This window comes from Eschrichtius robustus, chromosome 3, assembly GCF_028021215.1.
Source record: "Eschrichtius robustus isolate mEscRob2 chromosome 3, mEscRob2.pri, whole genome shotgun sequence".
In the NCBI taxonomy this organism is placed as follows: Eukaryota; Metazoa; Chordata; class Mammalia; order Artiodactyla; family Eschrichtiidae; genus Eschrichtius; species Eschrichtius robustus.
In genome coordinates this window covers 35,653,116-35,677,794 of record NC_090826.1, presented here as the reverse complement: position 1 = coordinate 35,677,794, position 24,679 = coordinate 35,653,116, and the positions used below count along the sequence as shown (strand labels likewise).

General features: G+C 48.7%; 1 protein-coding gene across 1 annotated transcript in view; it reads right to left on the bottom strand.

Moving 5' to 3' along the window:
- Positions 1-2,952: 2,952 nt before the first annotated feature.
- Positions 2,953-24,679, bottom strand: part of CFAP57 (cilia and flagella associated protein 57) — a 74,225-nt gene continuing 52,498 nt past the window's right edge. The window contains exons 18-22 of the mRNA XM_068537922.1: positions 19,383-19,499; positions 17,918-18,052; positions 17,693-17,836; positions 10,385-10,517; positions 2,953-3,167 (exon numbers count right to left, since the gene is read on the bottom strand). Coding sequence (XP_068394023.1) covers positions 2,953-3,167; positions 10,385-10,517; positions 17,693-17,836; positions 17,918-18,052; positions 19,383-19,499 — 744 coding nt within the window. The remainder of the gene's footprint in view (positions 3,168-10,384; positions 10,518-17,692; positions 17,837-17,917; positions 18,053-19,382; positions 19,500-24,679) is intronic.

Genomic DNA, 24,679 nt, shown 5'->3' with positions numbered 1-24,679 from the left:
CATGAGATCCACGCCCCTCTGCCCTCCACCGGCTTCCCCTGGGGGTTTGAAGGGAATTTTTTGGGTGGAGGGAACAAAGCCTAAAAGCTTCCAGCTTAAACATTGATTGGGTGAGACTTTGTTCTCATTCTGGGTCTTATCGAATAACTTGGAGTTAAAGTGGACAGGCAGGCTCCTCGCAGGGCCGTTGAACTCTGTCCCCAAAGCAGAGGCTGCTGAGGCAGCTCAGATGGGCGGTACTGAAGGCAGGGGGAGGAGGTGGCAGTGGGCAGAGAGCGTGAGGTGTGGATTCTGACTGATCCCTTAGACCAGCGGTCCCCAACCTTTTTGGCACCAGGGACCGCTTTCGTGGAAGAGAATTTTTCCACGGACTTGGGGGTGGGGTGGGGGGATGGTTCCGGCGGTAATGCCAGCGATGGGGAGCGGTGGGGAGCGGCAGATGAGGCTTCGCTCGCTTGCCCACTGCTCACCTCCTGCTGTGTGGCCCGGTTCCTAACAGGCCTTGGACGTGGCCCGGGGGTTGGGGACCCCTGTGTTAGACGGTGGGAGGACCCAGGAGAAGGGAGAGGCCCTGTAGCCCAGCCTCCCCGCTTCGGCCAAGTTCCCACCTCAGGCTATTCTCCACCCGGTAGCTAGAGTGATCCTGTGATAAGGTAGAGCAGGTAAAGTCACTGCTGTGCTTAAATTCCTCCAGTGGCCTGTCTTACCCAGAGAAACAGCCAGAGTCCTCCCACAATCTCTAAGGCTTTCTCCGACTTCACCCCCCGCTGTCCCTCTTCTGCTTGTGCTTGCTCAGAGCCTTTGCACTGGCTGTTCCCTCTGCCTGGAGCTCCTTCCTCCCACGTGGCTCCCTCCCTCACCTTTCTTCAGGAAGGTGCTCAAATGTCACCCTCTCAGTGAGGCTTCCTTCCTGTGTCTAAAATCACAGCCTTCCCCGTACTTCCTACCTCCCTGCCCCTCATTCTTTGATTTCCTTTATTCTCTCATGTTTCTCCTTAGCACTTGTCGCTGTCAAATATGCTATATATTCTTATCTGTCTGGAATATTGTCTGTCTACCGCCCTGGAAGATAAGCTTCTTGAACGGAGTGATTTATGCATTCTAGCTCCTAGAACAGGCCTGGCATATAGTACGTGTTCAAGGAATGCTTGTGAATGAAAGCATAAACAGTGGAGAGAATATTGGTTTTGGCACTAGATTGACCTTGAAGGTCCCAGTCCCAGCTCTAGCTCTGCAACCTTAGAAAAATGGCTTAAACTCCGTGGGTCCCAGTCTATTCATTTGTAAAATGGGGACAATAATACCTAGTCTAAATAGTTGGGGGGGAGGCGATAAATAATATAATCCATCCAGCAAACATTTACTGTTTCGCTTCTCTGGACCAGGGATTGTGCAGGTGCTGGAGACAGTGGTGAGCAAAAGAGGTCCCATCCCTGCCACCCTACCACCCTGAAAGGCAGTTGGAGAATAAAGGGCTTAAAGCACAGGTGCAACACCAGGTCTTCAATGGCTCCAGGTCCCCTGCCCCCACCCCATGTTCCCCATGACTGACAGTTGCCCCAGACAGACATCTTTTGGAATATCTGCTCCACTCACAATGACCAACTTCACTACAGGGATGAACCCCAGTAACCAGGATCCTATTCTGTGACCCACCCCTATGGGTACAGTTGATTGGATAGCGGTGAGCTCCAGACTCAAGCTAGGCCCCAAATATTCTCCTTGGGCAATTTAAAGTTAGACTAGAGACTCCATGTCAGCCTTGGGGCATCTACTCATGGGATGCTAAGGGTCCCTTTCTGCCAGCTGTACTGGCAATGGGAGGCTGGTCTATAGAGAGGCAAGAATAAGAGAGGGAGAGGGGGTTCCAGCCATGTCCCAGGTCTTAGTTCAAGTCCTTCTCGAGGTCTGGTTGTATCTCAGCCCTGAGATTCCATGACACACCAGGAGGGACCGGGGGCTTAATATTTGTTATTTGGGTATTAGAAGGGTGTCTGGCTTCTGCAGGTGGGAGAAGACAGGGACATCTGGGTTCTTAGTGCATAAACAACCACCTCTCCTGGTATGTGTGGCTGGGCCACCCAGTATGGGGTCTAGAGGAAGATGTGCCCCCCAGAAATGGAGGAGCAGGGCAGCGCCCTGCAGACCGAGGATGACAAGTCTAGAGAGGCATGGAGGTAAGAGAAAGAAGGGCAGAGTTCTGCTTATAGTCGTGACACCAGGGTCTGCAGATAATGGAAGATATGGGGGAACTCTACCAACTTTGCCATGTTCATGATTTTACTCTCACCTTCACACAGCTGTGAAAATTCTCAGCAAACCTCATTATGTTTCATAAGTAAGAAGAAAACGTAGGAGGCTTTGTCTGGTCCTGACGTGGCTGGCAGGGGAGAAGGCAGGTCAGAAGCGACAGGCGGCCCTGCCCTTGAGGTCCAGAGAAGAGCGGGGAGGGGCGTGGGATCTCTGCAGTGACAGGCAGCCCTGCCCTTGAGGTCCAGAGAAGAGCAGGGAGGGGCGTGGGATTTCTGCAGCGACAGGCAGCCCTGCCCTTGAGGTCCAGAGAAGAGCGGGGAGGGGCGTGGGATCTCTGCAGTGACAGGCAGCCCTGCTCTTGAGGTCCAGAGAAGGGCGGGGCGGGGCGTGGGATCTCTGCAGCGACAGGCAGCCCTGTGCCTGGGCAGGGACTAGCAGTGGTGGCTTTGGACGAGCAGGAGCCCCCCGGGCCTCAGGGTCCCTCTCTCCCTTCCTCCCTCCCCAGCTCCCTGGCTAAGCAGAGAGTTGGACGTGACTGTGGGAGAACACCTTTATTCTGCCCGTGTCCCAGGTTCCCCAGGGCAGGAGGGAGAGGCTGGTATGGTCAGGGCTGCAGGGGCTGCAGCCCAGAGTCAGGCTGGGGACGACAGGAGCACCGTGCTTCTTCTGGCCTGGCTGGAGACGGCTCACCAGAGGGGGTCACTTGGTCTGCAGCTTTAAGTCTGCTTCTGCCCCCAGGAGGGAAGGCAACCGCATCCCGGCAAAGGGGTGGAAGCCTGGGAGCTGCTCTTGTCCTTGGATCTGGTCTCTGAGGCGCTGGATCTCCAGGCGCTGCATCTCAATGATTCTCCCAGTTTCTTCTTGCTCACTCAGTCTCACGGTGGGAGGCATGCCTGGCAAGTCTTTGCCGGACTCTGTAGGGGACAGAGCAGGACTAGGGTGGGCCTGTTACTGGGCTGCTGCAAAGCTTATCCTCCCTTCCCCCTCTAACCTCCACCCCCGCACACATCTATGGAGCACCTGCTATGGGGTAGACACTCCAACCCAGATGCTAGTGAGATGGAGATGAGCCATTTCACTGTCTAGCAGAGAAGGAGAAACGAAGAGACACGCTTTGGAGTGATAAGGCAAATGCTAAACCTGACCTCAGCCCGGCCCCTCTCCTGAGCCCCGCAGTGTGCCTGCCCCGAGGCCCCCTTCCACTGGGGGCTGCTCAGTCCCCACACCCCAAGCAGAGTGGCACTCTCCTGTTGACCCGGGCTGGCCTCCAAGCTGCCAGTCCTCCTCCTCACGTAAACCTGCTCCCGGAGACCCCTCTCTAGCCCTCCTGCTGTGGCCACTCACTCATGTTGCCTGCGGACGTCCCCCGAGACTCTCAGCCATCCTCCTGTCTCAGTGCTGTCCTGGGTGATGCTGGTGTCCACGAGGGTCCACGGCTCACCCCACTCCCTGGCCTCACGAGGCTAAACTCTCAACATTAATTGTTTGGCCTGCACGCCAGCTCCACACCCACTCTGTGGCTTTCCCTCCCTCGTCGCGCCCAGGATCTTTCACTCTAGCGCTCCATTCACCTCTTCTTAGACTGAATTTAGACCTCATCTTCCCGGACAACTCCATTTTTTACCTACCAAATGGGTTCCTCTTAGATTCACTCCTTTTCTGACCAGGTAGACCCACAGTGAGTTTCTTCTCCCATCTAGATGCCTCGTCCCTCTGCCCCAGGTACCCTGCCCAGCCTACATCCAAGATAATCTGAGCATCCAGGGTCGTCACTTTCACATCTGGCCTGCTGCGCGTTACCGATAAAAATAACACACGAGATTCAAGTTCTTGGTTTCCAACCCCAGACGGACTTTATGTCCATAGTCAGCAAACTCTCATTCCCCACAGCAGCACTTAGGAACTTCAATCTTTACTCCAACTCCTCTGCCCTACTTAGAAAAAAAAATTGTGGTAAAATCTATATAACATAACATTTGCTATCTTAACCATTAAAAAAAAAATTTATTTACTTATTTATTTATTTGGCTGCACGGGTCTTAGTTGCGGCACTTGGGATCTTTGTTGCTGCATGTGGGATCTTTTAGTTGTGGCATGTGAACTCTTAGTTGCGGCATGTGGGATCTTTAGTTGTGGCATGAGAACTCTTAGTTGCGGCATGTGGGATCTAGTTCCCTGACCAGGGATCGAACCTGGGCCCCCTGCATTGGGAGCGCAGAGTCTTAGCGACCAGACCACCAGGGAAGTCCCTTAACCATTTTTAAGTGTATGGTTTAGTAGTGTTAAGTACATTCACATTGCTGTGCAACTAATCTCCAGAACTCTTCTCATCTCGAAAAACTCAAGCCCCATCCCCATTAAACAGCCCCTCAGTCCCCCCACCCCCAGCCCCTGGTAGCCACCATTCTGCTTTCTGTCTTTATGAATTTGATGACTCTAGGTATCTCAGGTAAGTGGAATCATACGGTATTTGTCCTTTTGTGTCTGGCTTAGCATAATGTCCTCAAGGCTCATCTATGTTGTATCATATGTCAGAATTTCCTTCCTTTTAAGGTTGAATAATATTTCATTGCATATATAGACCACATTTTGTTTATGCATTCATCTATTGATGGAAATTTGTGTTGCTTCCACCTTTTGGCTACTGTGAATAATGCTGCTATGAACATGAGTGTACAAATATCCTCTTTGAGACCCTGCTTTCACTTCTTTTGGGTATAAACCCAGAAGCACAATTTCTGGTTCATATGGTAACTCTGTTATTAATTTTTTGAGGAAACACCTTACTGTTTTCCATAGTGGCTGTACTGTTTTACATTCCAATCGACAGTGCACCAGGGTTCCAATTTCTCCAGACCCTTGCCAACACTTGTTACTTTCTGGGGTTTTTTTTTTTTTTTGGTTTGTTTTTTCTTTTTGGTTTGGTGTATTTTGATAGTAGCCATCCTAATGAATGTGAGGCAGTATCTCATTGTGGCTTTGATTTCATTTCCCTAATTGTTAGTAATACTGAGCATTTTTCATGTGCTTGTTGACCATCTGTGTATCTTCTTGGAGAAGTGTCTATAGTCCTTTGCCCATTTTAAAATCAGGTTTGTTTGTTTGTTTGTTTTGGAGTTGTAGGAGTTCTTTATATATTCTGGACAGACCCCTTATTAGCTGTATGATTTCTCTCATTCCATAGGTTGCCTTTTCACTCTGTTGATTGTGTTCTTTGATGCACAGAAGTTTTAAATTTTGACAGTCTAATTTATTATATATTTTCTTCTGTTGCCTGTGCTTTTGATATCATATCCAAGAAATTATTGCCAAATCCATCCTCTCCTCTGCTCTTAATGGATGATGTTGCCACCCTCTTCACTGAGGAACTGTGTCTCCAACTCCCTCACCACAGTCAAGCTTCTCTCAGTGGAAGAGGGGTCTCTTTCCTATCTGCTGCCAACCCCTTCCCTGGAGGAAAAACTAGAAAAGAACAGATGATGGTGGCCAAGGAAGAGAGTATTTTAAAGAGGAAGTGGTCAGCAGTGGCCAGTGGCCAGCCTTGCCTTGGCCTCTAATTGACCTGATGGGGCCAGCATTCAGAGTGCTCGACTTATCCCATCCTTCCCAGGAGAAGTCTGGATCCTTCTCTGTCTGCCTTTGCTCCTTGCCTCTTCTCCTTTACTGCAATTTCTAGACTCTTGATCTTTCTAGGCTCTTGATTGCTTCTCTTTTCTAGGTCTTGACCCTTCATCCTCCTTCTGCTACTGGTTGTCCCTGGTAACCATCTCCTCAGTCAAGCTGTGGCCCAGCCATGGAGCCCTGGGAAAAGTAGCACCCCTGGGAAGGTACAGCACACAAAAGCCTACCAGCCCGTCCACCTACCAGCCCATCCACCTTCTTGGGCCTGCATCACTCGCCTCTGCCTAGTTTCTGTTTACCTCCCCGCCTGCTTTTTTCATATACGTATTATAGGCATCTCTATATTTTCTTTGGAGAAATGTCTATTCAAGTCCTTTGCTTATTAAAAAAAATTTTTGTTGTTGTTGTTGTAGTTAAGTTGTAGGAGTTCTTTATATATTCTGGATGTCAACCCTTTATGAGATATGTGATTTTCAAATATCTTCTCCCATTCCATGGGTTGCCTTTTCACACTTGTCGATAGTGTTCTTTGATGCACAAAAGCTTTAAATTTGGATGTAGTCCAATTTATCTACTTTCTTTTTGTTGTCTGTACTTTTGATGTCATATCTAAGAAATCATTGCAAAATCTAATATAATGAAGTTTCCCCCTATATTTTCTTATATGAGTTTTATAGTTTTAGCTCTTATGTTTAAGTTTTTGGTCCATTTTGAGTTAAATTCTTTTTTTTTTAAAATAAATTTTATTTTTATTTATTTATTTATTTTTGGTTGTGTTGGGTCTTCGTTTCTGTGTGAGGGCTTTCTCTAGTTGTGGCGAGCGGGGGCCACTCTTCATCGCGGTGCACGGGCCTTTCACTGTCGCGGCCTCTCTTGCTGCAGGGCACAGGCTCCAGACGCGCAGGCTCAGTAGTTGTGGCTCACGGGCCCAGCTGCTCCGTGGCATGTGGGATCTTCCCAGACCAGGGCTCGAACCCGTGTCCCCTGCATTGGCAGGCAGATTCTCAACCACTGTGCCACCAGGGAAGCCCCCATTTTGAGCTAACTTTTGTATATGATGTAAGGTAAGGGTCCAACTTCATTCCTTTGCATGTGGCTATCCAGTTTTCCCAGCACCATTTGTTGAAAAGACTGTCCTTTCCTCATTGAATAGTCTTAACACCCACATTGAAAATCATTTAACCATATATGTGAGTGTTTATTTCTGGGCTCTGTATTCTATTCCATTGGTCTATATGTCTATATTTATGCCAGTACCATACTGTTTTGATTACTATAGCTTTGCTGTAAATTTTGAAATAAGAAGTGCGAGGCCTCCAACTTTGTTCTTTTTCAAGAGTTTTGGCTATTTGGGGTACCTTGAGACTCCCAGTGAATTTTAGAATGGATGTTCTATTTCTGCAAAAAAAATGTCATTGGGATTTTGATAGGGATTACATTGAATGTGTAGATCACTTTGGATAGTATTGACATTTTAATAAATCTTCCAGTCCATGAACAAAAGATGTCTTTCCATTTGCTGGTGTATTCTTCAATTTCTTTCAGTGGTTTTTTGTAGGTTTTCAGTGTACAGGTAGTCCTTCACCTCCTTGGTAAGTTTATTCCTAAGTATTTTATTCTCTTTGATGCTATTGTAAGTTAAATTGTTTTCTTAATTTCCTTTTCAAATTATTCATTGTTAGTGTATAAAAATGCAACTGATTTTTGTGTGCTGACTTTATATCCCGCAATTAGGATTTTTTTCTTTGCCCTCTGGTATTCTAGAATTTCATGATGATGGACCTGATGGTTCTATTTTTAGCCACTGTATTGGGTACGAGGTAGATCTAACAGCTTCTTAAAGACTTTCCCTCTTGCTTTCAGCCACACCTTCACCCCCACTTCCAGAGATAGCTGCTTCTGCTAATTCCTGAGCCTTTCAGGGGTTCATCAGGTTTCTTCTAGGTTCCCCACTCCTGGCTTAGGATTCAGGTTTCTCGGGTCTATGAAGTCAGTAACCACTCATCTATCCATTTTCCAGCTTTCAAAATTGTACGTCTCTTGTTTCCGTTGTGTTTTCTTTGGTTTATTTATGCCATTTTAGTAGGTTTTCAATTAGCCATCTTTAATTAGACGTTCTAGTAATATGGTTTTAATAACTGAAAACCAAGCAGGTGTGTCTATTAGGCCTATTGGTTAATTGTTGTGTGAATGACAATGTAAATGCTGCTAAAACTAAAATTGTGGTTGGGGATGATAACCTCTCCTGTTCAGATAAAGAATTCTTCAAACTAACTGAATTGGTCAGTTTTAAACAACATAGGAATGTATATTTTGAGCTAACTTGTTTTGGAGGCCCCATGTTCAGAACCAGAAGCTAGACTTAGGTTCTTCATGATCAAGGCAGACAATTGGTAGTACCTGTCTTCAGCCATTATCGATGAAACCTCCCTTGAGTAAAGCTCTATGACACAAGTGGCATGATGTTTGGTTTGCTTCAGAATAATCTACTATGGGTGTGGGAGGGAATAACTGGGTGGGGGGGGGGGCGTGGTGATACCAATGAAGCAAGAGCGACAGTTGTTCAAGTCAGGGAATGAATTCATGGGGATTCATTAGAATTTCTCTCAATTTTTGTCTGTCTGATAGTTTCCATCATAGTAATAAGAAGAACCTGGCTATATCATACAGCATCCTGAGGAGGTCTCAACCAGTTATTTGCTAGGCCGCTGGGGCATATTTGAAATATTTTTTTAAAAGAGAAGTTTTGTGATTGTTCACAGACACATCTATGCTTCACCTCCAACTGAAGATGGTTTCACCTCTAAGAAGTCAAGTTCTGTCTTTTTCTTTTTTTTTTTAACAGATTGATTAATTAAATTAAATTAATTTATTTATTTGGCTGTGCCATGCATCTTGTGGGATCTTAGTTCCCTGACCAGGGATTGAACCCTGGCCCTCGGCAGCGAAAGCGTAGAGTCCTAACCACTGGCCCGCCAGGGAATTCCCAAGTTCTCAGTCTTTTTTTTAATTAATTAATTAATTTTATTTATTTGTTTTTGGCTGTGTTGTGTCTTCGTTTCTGTGCGAGGGCTTTCTCTAGTTGCGGCAAGCGGGGGCCACTCTTCATCGCGGTGTGCGGGCCTCTCACTATCGTGGCCTCTCTTGTTGCGGAGCACAGGCTCTAGATGCTCAGGCTCAGTAGTTGTGGCTTACGGGCCTAGTCGCTCCGCGGCATGTGGGATCTTCCCAGACCAGGGCTTGAACCCGTGTCCCCTGCATTAGCAGGCAGACTCTCAACCACTGCACCACCAGAGAAGCCTCTCAGTCTTTTTAACACATGCTGTGCTCTTATGTCAGTTCTTCAGAGCTAATATTGTTTCAGGTACTACTCACAGAGTTTACCCTCTCAAGTTCAACTCTAACGGCAATGGCGTATGAGACAACAATTATATATATATATATATATATATATATATATATATATATATATATATATATATATATATATAAAATTTGTAACAGTTCAAGACTCACAAACAGTTATGAAAATAGTGCAGAGTTCCTGTGTATCCTTCAGCTACCCTCCGCCAATGATAATATCTTGCATAACCATATTACATGAGGTGGCTGATATTTGAAAGACCCAGTCCACAGCTGTGGAATGTTTCAGTTCATTAGGGTTTCTAAGCTTTATTCCTGAAGGTAAACCACCAGAAAACAATATACTTGAACTACGTTGGCTTAATTTTCCACAGTAATACCGTATACTCTTGTTTTTTATTGACTGTCCAGATAAGAAATGGACATCTGAAGAATGTTTTTTATTGTCTGAAAACCTACCATTAAAGACTGTCAATTACGTTGTTCAATATCCCTTTTATAAGTCTCCATGTATTTAGTTTCTCACAGAACTTAGTACCAGGGAAAGGTTTGTTCCTCCAGAAAAAAACTTCCTTTCCCCATATGAGAGCTATGTAAACTATCATATTTTTTCCCTTTTTGTCTTGGCTATCAGAAATTCAGAGGAATTTTATAACTGCAATAACTAACTCATTTAATATTTTTAATGTAATTCTTTCCCCTCTCCCTTTAAGTTGTTTCTGGTCCTTATTTTTGCCTTTATTTTCATCGTACAGGTCCACAATCCTTGATCCACAATTGTAAAATGCAAAAAGCTTTAAAAATGGAAAGCATTTTTAAATTCATGAAGTTTAGCGAGAATATTCATATGTTTCACTACCGAATAGTATGTTCTTCCTAAGATCTGAAAGATTCTGAATTCTGAAACCTTTGCTAACCCCAGGAATTCTGGATTTGCGAGTGTTTGAATGTGGTAGGGTCCTCACAAATCCTTTGAAGAGCAGGCATGTGGCATGCAGAGGTGCCCAGGAGGCCATGGGGTGGATGTGAGCTGATACAGGAGGAAACTCAGGAGAGGCAGCTTTGAAAGCCAAAAGGAGACCTGCTCACGGCTGCCATTGGTCCTTGGATCCCAGTGCCCATCTTTCTTGACCACTGGTGACATTACCTGTCTCTGGAACGTCTTGTGGTTGAATTTTCTTGGTCAGTTTCAGGGCTGCTTCAAGGTCATAGACTTGGGAGCGGGTGAACTTCAGCTCTCTGCGGAGCTCATTAATCTCCTTGATCAGGGAGACATTTTCCTATAGAGAAGAAGGAGGAGAGAGTGAGTGTAGATGGATGTGGTCAGTGGGCACAGGACCTGCTCTGGCCTGGGGCTAAGGGTGTGGGGAAGAGTCAGGGTTGGTCCTGGACCCAGATTACGTCTCTGGTGCCTCTACTGCTGCATGAGTCTTTATCCTGGCTCATGGATCAGCCTCTTGAGGTAACAGCTGACTTACCTTCAGGTGGACTCTGGCGAAGTTAGCTACAGGCAGTGTGCACCATTCCCATCCATCCAGGCTCTTCCCATCCGTAGCAACAGCAATGCTTTTCTAAGCACTTGTCATGAACTTAATGCATTGAAGTTTCATAATAACCCTATGCATAGATTCTATTACAACCACAGTATTAGAGAAAACTGAGGTACAGAGAGGTGATGTAACTTACCCAAATTACATAGATAGCAAGTGGCAGAGCCAGGATTCTGACCCAGTCTGGCTCCAGAGCTCTGAGCTCTTAAGTACTGTGCTAGACTTTGTTTTTTTCCATTCATTTGTTGAACCTACATTTATATGGTATCTGCTGCATCCCCGGGATGCAGACAGAAATAAGACATGGTTTCTGCTCTCAGCAGCATACGGTTTACTGAGGAATAAAGAAAAGTAAATGGATAATTAACATTTGCTACAGCCACTGGAAGTTCACTTCTCTGGTTAGTGTTTGATAAGTATCCATCCATCCAACCATCCATCCAATATTTATTGAGTACTTATTATGTGCCAGGCACTGTGCTGATCCTGAGGCGTATATATAGAGAAAGTAAGACTTGGCCTCTGTTCTTGAGGAGTTTAGGGTTTAGTGAGGGGTCTGGGCACACTTTAGTGAGGTGGCCACCTTGCTGGGATGGAGGAGTGGGACACAGAGGAAAGGCACCTAGCTCTGCCTGAATGACCAGGGTGGATTCCTAGGAACTGACCCCTGGGCTGAGGCTTGACAGAGTTACCAAGGAGAGGGTAAAGGGGGTCCCGGATAACTGGAATGGCAGGAGAAAGGCACAGAATGACACGGCAGGTGTGTGGGGTGACCTGCAGCAGTTCTGTGTCACGGGAATGCGAGGTGAGAGGAGTAGAGAGGCGTGCGGGGCAGGGCCTGCTGCAGGCCAGGTGGAGGGGCTCTGTGCTCTGGGACCAAGCAGTCTCTTCTCTCTTGCCTTGCCTTCCTTTTCACACTCAGCACAGGAGCCCCAGGGGAGGCTCCATGAAGGCGTCCCTCTCACCATGGACCGCTCTGCTCTTGGAGCCCACGGCCTCAGTGCTCAGCATGTCCGCCACAGCACCTCTCATAGGACTATGCACGAATCGCCTGAGGATCCGGTTAGATGTGGCTTCTGACTCAGCAGGCCTGGAGCTGCTCCTGAGATTCTGCGTTTCTAACCAGGTCCCAGGAGATGCTGCCCTGGGTAGTAGCAAGGCCCTCGACGGTCTGAGTACCAACAAAGGCAAACACTGACCAAATCTACACAAGACGAACCTGTGCCAGAAACAAACTGTGCTTCCCCTTGGGACACTGTCTCTGGAGTGGTGAGTGTGGAGTCTGAGCCCAGAGGACAGGGTGATGCCAAGCGCTGCCGTCAGCGAGCAGGACAAGCCTTCTCTGTTATGGGGATGTGAACTGCAGACACCCCGAGAGTCCTTCCCTCCAGAGCCTTTTTAATTAGGCAGATCAGATCTACCTTCAGATTTTCGGTATTTCGCTTAATTTCACTCTTCCTCATTAAAAAAAAATGTTCTCTGGATGAAATGCCCAATTATTACCAGTCCCTCATTGGATGAAATGCCCAATTATTACCAGTCCCTCATTCGCAGGCTCGGCTTTGTGCCTGTTTTTCTATAAAGTCAGCAGGTTTTCTCCTTCTGATTTTTTACCCTTTTAACCAGCCCAGGCCTTGGTGATGCATAGCCCACATTTTCTTTCCAGATGCTCTGTTTCCTCCCCCTGGAATTTCTCCATGCTGACTTTATATCATGACATAATCACTTAAGTACGTATTTATTGGATTCTAAGACCTTGGACTCTGCCTGGCCTGTAAGAGGTGCTCAATAAATATTTGTGGAAGGGATAAGCAAATGGATAACTAACACAGTGGATACCAAGTTGAATAAGATGAATCTTGTAAACCAGGAAATTACAAACCAGGGGGTAAACGTTGAGCAGGGGAGACCAGACAGAAGGGAGTCTTAGGAGAGCCACAGGGAACTCCTGGGCACCCTAGCCCGCTCAGGGGCTCTCCCCACTCCTCCTCTTAGCTGGCATCACTTAGCTTCACTTCCCCTGCTTCATTCAATAAAATAATAGTAATCAGAATAAAGATTAGAGACTGAAAGTGCCATTTCCCCAGTTCTCTCCACAAACAGTTTTAGGTACTTCTTCCCGGTCAACCTCCACTCATTTTGTCACTCAATCCTGTCGACTTTGTGTGTGAACTGAATCTCATGTTCATTCATAACCAGCTCTCAGCATCTTTCACCTCTACTACTGTAATGGCCCCACGTGGAGCCCCCGCCATTCTCTCCACCCTGACAACCCTGTCGCCATGATTGGGACTTCAGGCTCCTGGTACCTTTTTGATATGCATGTTTCTGACGCCACTGCCAGCCCTGGACACCTCCATGAGGCTGGTCACCTAAGACAGGTCTCCAGAACACGACTCAGGCCTCACTAGAGTGTGATTGAGGCCCAGGACTCAATGCAGCCCGATTCCTCTGCTCTGTTCGTTCGTTCATTCATAAAAACAGAAAGCCTATTAGGTGCTTATTGTGCCAGACGTGGGAGGCCCAGCTTGGATCCAGTGCAGAGAGATGCCCTGCGGGGCGGTCACCAGTGTGAGGCAGCCTCCCTGTGGAGCCTGGCGGAGGGGCGGTGCAGGGAAGAGTGTTTCAGGCCCCGAGCCAAGAGGGAGCAAGCAGGGTCTGAGCCGCCAAATGCTTGATGACGATGATAATAACAAGATAACAACTCCAAGGGTGGACTAGATTCCTGCACTGTGTCTGACACTTTGCATACACAGCCTCGTTTAATCCCTACAGCCACCTCAGGAGGAGGTATTATGGGATTCAGTTTCATATGAGGAAGCCGAGGCCGTGCATGGGTGGCAGAGCTGGGATTCGAATCTGGTGGCATCCGCCCCCAGGTGCCTTGATGCCTCTGACTGCTGCCTCCCAGACTCCACTCTCTCGCCTCTGCTGTAGGTCACCTCCGTCAACACCTCACATAGTATGGAGGCCGAGGGAGCCCCTGAAAAGTACAAGTGGGGCCGCCTTAAGAGGGCTTTCTGGGGTGGTCTGTGTTCTGAGGAGTCCAGAGGCCACACTGAGGTCAACTGTGAGTGCCTTGGGTAGTTTTGTGAAGTCAAAACGTGAATGCAACAGGTTTGCTGAGCTTTCTGTTCTTGATGCCCCCTTGGTCAGGACGGCCTACAAAGGCCCCTCTGATGCTCCAGACCCCCAGCCAGCTCCTCTGGCAGGGAAAATCTGACCTGGGTCCATCGAGCGCCAGGACTTGGGGCATGTGAGAGAGGCTGGCTCGGGGATACTAAGGTCTGTTTATATAGAAAGGCTTCTGAACAAAGAGGCTACGCCAAGCTGTCCAGGACTTGTCCAGCCTTTGGTTGAGGGCAATGCGAGAGAGCCCCGCACGGGAACCGACTGACAGAACTTCAGACTCCGAGGGAGAAGGGCGCAGAAAGGAAATGCCTAGAGCACCCCCTACTGGCCTACCTTGAGTTGACACCTTTAAGAATGCAGCAGGGTCTGGTTAGTGTGGAAAAAGCAGACAATGGATTTATTCCGATAACTTGGGAGCCCCACTCAGTGGCATCTTTCCAGAGCCCACAGTTGGTGGGATCGCCATCTGCCTAACTGCACAAATGAACCATTTCTCCACTCCTCTTTCAGCCTTCCTCTCACATCTAACCAGACACTTCTCTTCATCATCTCTGCTCTGAAACATCTTCTGACATCACAATTTTCCCCTCCTGAGGCCTGTCATCTCCCTTTAACATGGAAGTCATCTTCGAAAGGGTTTTCCTGCCACTTGCCTTTCCCCACCGGTCTTTCCCCCCTGCCCATTGAAGTAACCTTTCCAGAACAGATAACACCCCTACCTACTTAAGAAACCTTAGGGGGCACCAGCTTATAAAATAAACTTCATGCTTCTTGTGTGACATGGAAAGCCCTTTCAACGTGACCCTAAGCTACCTACCGTTCCAAAGGGCCCTTCCTCCCTGCCCCCATGCTCTGCAATAAAGTTACGTCGGGGGATTCCTGGGTCCCCAAACACCCCCCAGGCCTCTCTCTTCTCTGACTGTTCTCAGGTTGTGTCCTCGGCCTGGAAGGCTCTTCCCCCATTGCTCCCTGACCCCCTCTACTCACCCTTCAAGGCCCAGCTCAAATGCCATGCCCCCTAGCTGAAGCCCCCCTCTCCGGTGAGCTTACCGCCCTGGATGCGCTGCATGGAGCAGTGCTTATCTGTGTCTGGCTCAAGTTCCCTAGGTGAGCTCCCTGAGAGTAGGCAAGCCATCACATTAATCTGGGAATCCTCCACGGCCAGCTCGCAGCTTGGCATGTAAGAAGCCCGCAAAATACATGTCCTGAATGAATAAAGTACGTGCCCTAGATGTTTGTATTCCATTGCAACTCTTATTTTAGTATCGGCAATCATGCTGGAGAATGAACGAGGAGGCCCCGTGCTCCTATCTGAACATATAAATGAGACAGCGACCTCACTTCCTATGTTTCCTAACACGTTTCTCTCAGATGCCATGTCTGCCCCAGCCTTCCTCAGCCTTTTGAGACTTAAGTGTCAGGGCCTTGGTACCTGCAGATGCAGCTCCTTACAAACGCATACCAAAGCAACGGGCACCCCGGGCCACCAGCTGGGGGGTCTGGGATCAGTTGTACTGTCCCATCTTCCGTGCCTCAAGGCCGTGGGCACTCCCAGTCCGTCCTGTGACGGCCTTCCAGGCTCTCCTACTAGATTTTGCCTTGGTTCCTGAGTAAGTCTTTTGCTCGGAGGAAGGGAAGGAAAATAGCATTTTTGGAGCACGTGTTCTGTACAGGGCCAGTGGCCAACGCTTGACATTAGTTACCTCACTCAGTCCTTGCAGTAACTAGCTGAGGTTGGTGTTTTCCTCCTCTCTTACAGATAGGAAGGCGGCTCCTGGAGAAGTTCAGGACCGCCCCCCCCTCCCCCAGCAAGACTGGCCAGCAGGAGGGTAAACTGGGTCTGTACCAAGACAGGGCTGTGCTCTTTTCTCCAGGCCCGCCACCTTGCCTGGCCCTTAAGACCAAAGAAGGAAACAATTTTTATCATCCAGAACGGTAGTTTTGAAAGCTTATCTTTTTTTACGTCTTCCAAACAAAATCTTACGCAGAGCCCACTGCAATAAGCAAGGAGTCTCCCTGGTTGAGCAGGTGCTGGGCACCCAGAGCCCTGCGTCCTGACCCCCCTCTTGCCCCCTGCAGTTGTCTGTGGCACTTTTGTGCATCCACAGGGCTCCGCAGCACACAGGTTTACAATGCTGCTTGAGCAAACACTCTCCGGGGTTCTCCCTGTTGATGGCTCCCTCTGCCAGCCACCAGGGAGTGGTAGCGTTGGGCAGAAGCCCTGCTTGGGTCTCCTCTGCTCCCGCTACCCCGACTCTCACCCTGGCCCAGCAGGAGTGGGCATGTGGCCCCTGGGGAATGGGGGAGCAAAAGAGGCCCTTCTGCCTGTCCTGAGCAGCCTCATGCTGACGCTTACACCCTCACCTAGGCTGTGGTCTTTACTCTCTTTCCTTTTCCTTCTCCTAGGATTGACATTTGCTTTGGGTGTCTGGTTGGCATGGAGAGAGGGACCCTTGGAGGACCCCTCAGGCCTGTGCTCTGGTGGCAAGTCACAGATGAGAGCTCAGCCATGTCACCAGGTGACAACCACTCCTGCAGTCTCCCTGGTCCCCCTGCCCCGCAGGCTGCACTGCAGTGCCCCCGGGGACTCTCCATGCTTGGGAGCACTCGAGACCCTTAGCAATGGCTCTGTGTATCAGCTGCTGGTGCCTAAGGGTCCCACCAATTGAATCTACTCCTATCTCTGGGCCTCTGACTGCTTTCATGGCTCAGGAGCTGGGCAGTGGGCTGCTTGATGGTGTGGGCTGCTTTTAAGCAGGGGCTGGTTGTAAGGTGGCATGAGACCTGCCGTGCCTGGGGTTGGCCTGAATTGCAGTGTGCTCTGCCCAGCTGTGTTCGGAACTGATTTGTTTCAATCCAACTGCAGCCCATCCCCATTCCAGCATTTTAATTACAGCATTAAAGAAATAGAAACATAAAAAGGTACATGCCTTATAAATGTGATTCTGATGTTCTCTTTTGATATTAAGTCACATTAATTGCCTCAGGTGATACTGATACCCAAAGAGAAATTGGCAGCAGAATCCTGCCTGGCAGTCCGATAGTGCGTGTAAGTGGAGGTGGCAGTAATGGGGTTAGGCTCTCTGAACGGCCCTAGGAAGAGTCCGGGGAGGTGGGCTTGGAGAGCTCATTAAAGCTCGTGCGGGGAGGCCAACACTTAGGGTGGGTGTGGTTGGCTCAGGACCCGAGAGATAAGAGTAGGGACCTGAGGCACCAGAAAAGCCGGAGGAGGTGGGAGGAGATGGGCATGTTCCCAGGAGAGAACTTGGCCAGCAGGGACCATGTGATACAGGTAGCAGAATAAAAAGCAGCAAAACAAAGTAAGGTGAAACAAGAGCTGGAAACAGAAAAGAGGAGAAGGAAGAGAGTAACTTGGAGAGCTAAAGTCATGCGGCCGAAGTCCAGAGGGGACAGGGGTCAAGGAGAGGAGTGAGGCAGGATGCAGGAGTGCTTTGGATAAAGATGGGAGCAGAAAAAAGAAACGGGTGGCTGGTGAAGTGAGATGGGGCAGAAATGAACGAACCTTGGAGGGGCAGGAGTGGGCGTGGAAGTGCCTAGAAAACCTCCTTGGTGGGGCTCTGGGCCATGGTCACCGCCAGGACGAGCTCTGGGGGGTCAGAGGAGACAGGTCAAAGAAGGAGCTTTGGAGAAAGCTAGTGGGTCCCTTGGACATTTGGGGAACCCTGAGGACAGTGGTCTTGGAGGGGCCCTTGACAGGCTCTCTTGTCTCTGACGGCCCAACCTCGAGGGAGCTGAGGGGCGCGTGCGGGTACCTGCATGATGCGGACATAATCCGCACGGTGCAGCTCACTCTCCTTGACCACCTTCTTCTTGAGAGTGGCCAGGCTCCTCTCCAGGTGCTCCCGCTGACGGGTGTACTCCTGCTGCAGGTCCGAGTTCAGCCCTGTGATCTCCACCTGATGGGGCAGGAGGGGCTCACCGTGAGGGAGGGGAGAGCCTGGAGGGCAGGGGAGGGCGGAAAGGGAGGCAGAACTCACCATGTCTGCCCGCTGCACGTACTTCTCAAAGAGAGCGCGGAACTTCTCCTTCAGCTGCCGGGGTTCTTGGATGTACGCCACGCAGTTGTGAAGGTCCGTCTTAAACCGTTTGACCAGCGCCTCCAAGTCCCGCTCCTGCAAGCAGAGGCATTTACTTCTGGCCCCATAGGGACTCTCCAGGGGCAGGGGCTGCAGCCTTGTGGCTGCTTAAAGGGACAAGAGACACCTCATCTAGGACTTACCGTTGACCACCAGGGGCCACACAGGGCCCAGAGGCCTGGATGGGCACATAGCCCAGAGGGAGAGGCCCTTAAAACTCCTGTGCCCCTGGCCTGAACAGTTGCATTTTTAGGAGGCAGCACACACTGATTCCTTTATTGGCTCTGGATTCCTTCCAGGACCACAGGCCTTAAAAGACTAAAAGAGGCGCAAGCAGTCACCTACTCCTTTCAGAACCAAGATGGAGAGCATTGATTCTCTCTTGCAGATCCCTGTGCCAGGGCTTCCCTGCCCCTTTGTTAGCTCACCCAGTGTTTCTCCTGCCTGAGGGCTGCTGTGAGTGGGTAGGGAAGATAATGACAAAATTGAGCAGATTGGTTCATCTGCAAACTTGGGCTACATCCTCCCTCTTCCATCGTGCTGTCTCAGATACCCATCTTCCCTTACCCCTGACCTAGAGAGCCTCTCCTTTTTCTTCACTCCCACAGCTCTTTATTCATGTTCCATAATTTTCAGCCTTGGCTGGCTGATAATTACTATGCACATGCCACAAATCACCTGTCAACCTCTTCAGTTTGTGAAGGGCAGGATCTGTATCAGTTCACGTTGATAGCTCTGCAGCTTCTAGTATTACCTAGTACAGAGTCAATCCTTAATGTGAGGGGTGGAAAAATTCAATCTGATTCTACCAACATTACGAGGTGCTCTGTGCCAGGGGGTGAGGGTGCAGCCAAGTCCTGGCCCAGGACCAGAAGACTGGGTTCCCAGCCCTGGCTCTGTGTGTGCTCACTAGCTGTGGGTGCTGGGTGAAATTTCTAATTTCCTAATCTCTCTGACCTTGCTTTCCTTGTTTATTACATAGAGAGACCGGAATAGGTGATTTCTGAGGTCCTCCTAGCTCAACATTGTTTTGGTAGTCAAGCCTTTAACCACCGACTACAGATGATCTCTCTGAGCATGTTCCTTCCCAGGCCACACAAGCCAATGTTGTGAGCACTCCTATAACACTGGCTTCCCACCTCCTTGATCACTATACCCAAAGTCATTATATAGTCTCAGATGGATTCAGTCACGTAAATTTACATGAGCCTGAAATAGGGCAGGGCTGTGAGCAAGTGAAGAATGCTAGTTAAAATGGGTGTATCTTAGCTATGGGCTGGCTCTGTCTCTTGGAAGCCAGTTGCCCATTGCAGACAGGCACCAGCTCCTGAATCCAAGAGCTGCCAGACTCTGAAAATCCTCACACCTTTTGTCTCTCTCTGTGCATCTCCTGATCAGTAGCTCTTAATTTCTGCCACAATTCTGTGATGTTCAGCTCCAGCTGTGTGTTCTGCTTATGGAAATGCTCCAGTTCAGTTTCCATCTATAGACAACAGGGGAAAAAGAGTCAAGAATAAGAAAGTAAGCCAAAGAAGACATACAGATGGCCAATGGGCACATGAAAAGATGTTCAGCATCACTAATTATTAGGGAAATGGAAATCAAAACCACAATGAGATATCACCTCCTGCCTGTTAGCATGGCTATTATCAAAAAGGCAAGAAATAGTAAGGGTTAGAGAAGATGTGGAGAAAAGGAAATTCTTGTGCACTATTGGCTGGAATGTAAATTGGTGCAGCCACTATGGAGAACAGTACAGAGATTCCTCAAAAAATTAAGAATAGATATATAACAGAGGATCCAGCTATCCCACTTCTGGGTATTTATCCAAAGAATGCAAAAACACTAATTTGAAAAGATATATGCACCCCTATGTTTATCGCAGCATTATTTACAATAGCCAAGATATGGAAGCAACCTAAGTGCCCATCAGTGGAGGAATGGATAAAGAAACTTTGGTACACACACACACACACACACACACACACACACACACACACACACACGCAAATGGAATACTATTCAGCCATAAAAAAGAATGAAATCTTGCCATTTGCAACAATATGGATGGATGCCTTTAGGGTATTATGCTAAGTGAAATAAGCCCAACAGAGAAAGACAAATACTGTATGATTTCATTCACATTTGGGATATAAAAGACATGGAAGGAACTTAAAAGTCCATCGACAGATGATGGATAAAGAAGATGTGGTACATATATACAATGGAATATTACTCAGCCATAAAAAAGAATGAAATAATGCCATTTGCAGCAACATGGATGGACCTAGAGGTTATCATATTAAGTGAAGTAAGTCAGAGAAAGACAAATATCATGATATTGCTTATATGTGGAATCTAAAAAAAATGATACAAATGAACTTATTTACAAAACAGAAATAGACTCAGAGACATAGAAAACAAACTTATGGTTACCAAAGGGGATAGAGGGGGTGGAGGGGGGGAGATAAATTAGGAGTTTGGGATTAACATCTACACACCACTATATATAAAATAGGTAAACGAGGATCTACTGTATAGCACAGGGAACTATATTCAATATCTTATAATAACCTATAATGGAAAATAACCTGAAAGTTACATGTATAACTGAATCACTTTGCTGTACACTTGAAACTAACACAACATTGTAAATTAACTATACTTCAATTAAAAAAAAACAACAAAAAACAAACAAAATAAATGAACAAACCAAACAAACCAAGCACATAGATACAGAGAACAGAGTAGTGGCTACCAGAGGGAAAAGGGCAGGGCAAGGGCAACATGGGTAAAGGGGAGCAACTCTACGGCGACAGATGGAAACTGTACACGCTGTAGTACATATGGAAGTAGAAATATAATGCTGTACACATGAAACTTACATAACGTTATAAACCAATGGTACCTCAATGAAGAAAGTCAGAGAATGAAAATTATATTTGAGAACTGAAGTCTTTCAGTAGGAATGTTTCCCCTGCTACCAGGGCACTTCCCTTCTAGTTCCCACGCTGGAAGGAACCTTTCTTCTTATGCCTCGCCGTCCCCAAAGCTCCCCACCCCTTGGCTGATATGTTAACCCAGATCATGTGTTTCTATAGCCTGGCTATGCATTTTTTGCCCTTAGTTTCCCTGTTCCTTCCTTCTTTTCTTGAATTCCTTATAAATTGACTGGAACCTGTAACCTGAGGCAAGGTTCTGCAGAAAAGCAGCTTCCTCGTTCTACTTTGTGAAGTTGTGTGAGTGAATCTTGACCCTCTGGGGCCACAAATCATCAGGGCCGACCCTCAAGCAGAAAGTTTTGAGGGACCAGCATGCAGGTGTCCCCAGTCTAAGGCATAAAACAGGAAAGAGGAGGCTGAGAAGGAATCTTTGCCTCATCATTCTGTTGAAAAGGTCTAAAAAGTACAACTTCAGAGGGCCTCATCTTAAAGAAAAAAAAAAGAAGCTACCCATGAGCTTCTGACTCTTTATTCATTGCTACATTGGTATCAACCAAAGACATGTGAGTAACAATCAGAGCTTCTGATTAGAATGAGATCAGCTGTAGGTGAGCTCTCCGTTGATTTAAGTCCTGCCAAAAGCAAAGGAGTGCAGCCTGACTGACACGCCAGATCTGGTGGATGCTAGCGTTCCTGTTATTAGAGAGGCTTGCTGACTATTTTCAGGGGGATGGGGAGTTCACTGGGTTTTTTCATGGCTGGATGGAGTAGCCCCTCTAGCTTAACGCAGCCCCTTTGGCCAGATTTCAAGGCTCCCGGCCAACGTCTGGGGTACCAGGAGGCCCTAGGGAGCCGCATCCTGGACAGGAAAGGGCAGCGTTTGGAAGAATGTTAGCCTAATTACTGGAGGCATTTTGTACGAACAGAGTAGCCCTTTGACCCAATGCCTGGCATAAAGGCGGCTCTCAATAAATATTCATATGAATAAATGAATGCATCGCAGGTATAGAAGGCCAAGGGAAGCAAGAGTGAGGGAAGGGAGGAGAGCCTGAAACAACCTGCCTCTGGAAGAATGATAAGATAAACATGCAATGTTGGCAGAGCTATGTGGAGCCACCTGGTAGAGGACACAGAGCAAGTGTGGATATTTACACAGCTAACGAAAGAATGTATCCCTTAGAAAGGATTGGCAGGCTGTCACAGGCATAGGGATACAGACCTGCCTGAGAGGCAGTTTCCATCTTCAAGAAGCCCCGGGTCTAGAGGGATTAGAGGGACGTAAATGAGAAGTTCATGTGGAGCAGGATAAACACCATCAGCAGGCAGGGCAGAAGGGGCCCTGTGCGTGCCCAGTGGAGCTGAGGGGTGGCACCCAGGGGAGGGACGCTCAGTTGGGCTTTGTAGGAGGAATAGGCTTCAAGGACAAGTTGGGAAGGAGAATCTCAGGCAGAGAGAGCAGCCATATGCACAGAAAGGACCAGAGGCGTGGGCAGCCTGGCACATCTCTGCAGGCTGCAAGTGGTCCAGCCACCCCTGGACCTTGGAGGGGTGCGTATGAGGAAGCGGGAGAGGAGCTAGAGGTCAGCTGAGCTGGGTCATGCAGGACCCTGGGGCTGAGGCTCAAATGCTGTGAAGCTCAGCCTTTACCCTGCCCAGAAGTTTAAATAGGTCAGAAGTTTGGCCCTTATCCTGAAAGTTCAGGGAGCCACTGACAGGTCTTACCCAAGGAGTGGCATGATCTGATGTGCACCTTTGAAGGCCTGATGCAGAGGCTCTACCGGAGAGAGCAAGACTGGAGCCAGGCAGCCTGGTCAGAAGGCTGCCGCTGTGGCCCAGGTGAGCTGCTGGTGCCCCAGACCAAGGAAACGGCCGCTGCAGGAGATGAATGGGCGTCTCCAAGGTCTGAGTGCCTGCAGCCGGCTGTGCCTCTTTCTCTACAGGCTTAAAGTCAGCAATGACCAGATTAGGTTAGAAAGGAAGTGATATGAGCAAAGCCTCAAACCACGCTGAGAGTAAAAAGAATCTATTTCATAGAAAGATTGACATAGAAATATGTCAAATTTGAGTAGCTGGCTGGTCAGCCAGGAGACTAGCCGGTGAATGGGAACAAGCATCCTTTTCTTGGAGTGGAAATTCCATCTACTCGTCCAGGTGGTACTCAACACATTCAGAGATTCTTAGTGGGGAGGGGGGGCTGGGGAGAGGCATCTTGACCCCCGCCCCACCAGGGGACATGTGGCAACATCTAGAGACATTTTTGGTTGTCATATCTGGGGGAGGGGGAGGACAAACCCCTGGGGGAGGATTGTCTCTACCTCTAGTCGGTAGAGACCGGGGACACTGCTAAATATCCCACAGTGTACAGGACTTCCCCCTAACAACAAGGAATTATCCACCCCAAAGTGCCAATAGCGCCGAGGCGGAGAAAACCTGCACTAGATGAAGAAATAAAAGAGTGTGAAGTAAAATGATGAGGCTCTGGAAACTCCTGCCCCAGGAAGGAGATAGTCACGTTTCTTCAAAGAGAAGCTGGAAGAGTGTCTGTGAGGGGAGGCACTTGAGTCAGGGAAGTTTTCTGTTTTCAGGCACGGATGTCTCAGTTCTACAAAGGAGCCAAGGGCTTGCAGCTTCCTTCTTGCAGGGAAAGGAACTTCACAGGAGGTCCATAGCAGGTGGGCCAAATGGGTGTCTGACCCACAGAGGGAAGCCCCCAGGTCACAGGCCCCTGGGGAAGGAACTGGGCCCAGACATCAGCCCTGGCAGCAACTGGCACCTGGGGTGGGGCAGGAGGGGTCCTGTTTGACTCGTTCCCAAGGGGGTGGCATATTCCCTGCTGAGGAGCAAAGCCGTGGTTGGTCCAGTTACTGAAGGGAACGTGAATAATCTCTCAGGTGTGTTGCAGTGGAAGGCAACCGACCCAACCTTAAGTGCAGTTGACAAATATGTGAGATGAGGCGGGAGAAGTGGGGCCGTGACTGCCAGGGGCCTGCAGCACATCGGCTTCCCAGGCAGGTAGGGCCCCTGCTCTTTCTCATCTTCTCAGGCTGCCATTCTTGGGCCCTGAGGTCACTCAAGAATGGCAGGAGGGCCAGAGGAGGCAGCTCTGTGGTCAGCTGGGAACATCCTTCCTTATCCCAGAGGCCAGGGAGAAAGTCATCGTCAGAAGACATATCCTCTCTGGATGCCCCAGCCCTGGACTGATCCCACCACGTGGCCTCTTTTCTGGGCCTCCTGGAGAAAAGGCTTTGCTCTTCTCCACGATAGCGCTTGTGGAGCCAATTCTAGTTGGGCCATCAGTACGCTCTGCTACCCTTTTAGCTTTGCTCAGCACAGTTAGAGAAGATGGAGGGGGAGCAGGAGGCTATTTTGGAGAGGGTGGCAGGGAAGACCTCCTTGGAGAGGTGACATATGAGCTGAGACGTGAAAGACGCAAAGAAGCCAGTCATGGGAAGATCTGAGAGCCTTCCGGGCAGGGGGAGCAGCACGGCAAAGGTGCTTGTCCTTGGAACTGTCAGAAAGCCTGCAGGCTGGAGCCGGGGAAGGAGCCTGGAGATACGGCTAGAGAGGCTGGTTGAGGTGGGATCACGCAGGGCCTCGGGGGCCTCTGTAAGGAGTCTGGGCTTCATTCTAGGTGGGAGGAGATTACCACTGGGGGTTTGCTGTGGTCTCTATGTGGAGACCAGACTGGAGGCTGGAGTCAGGTCCAGAAGAGAGATGATGG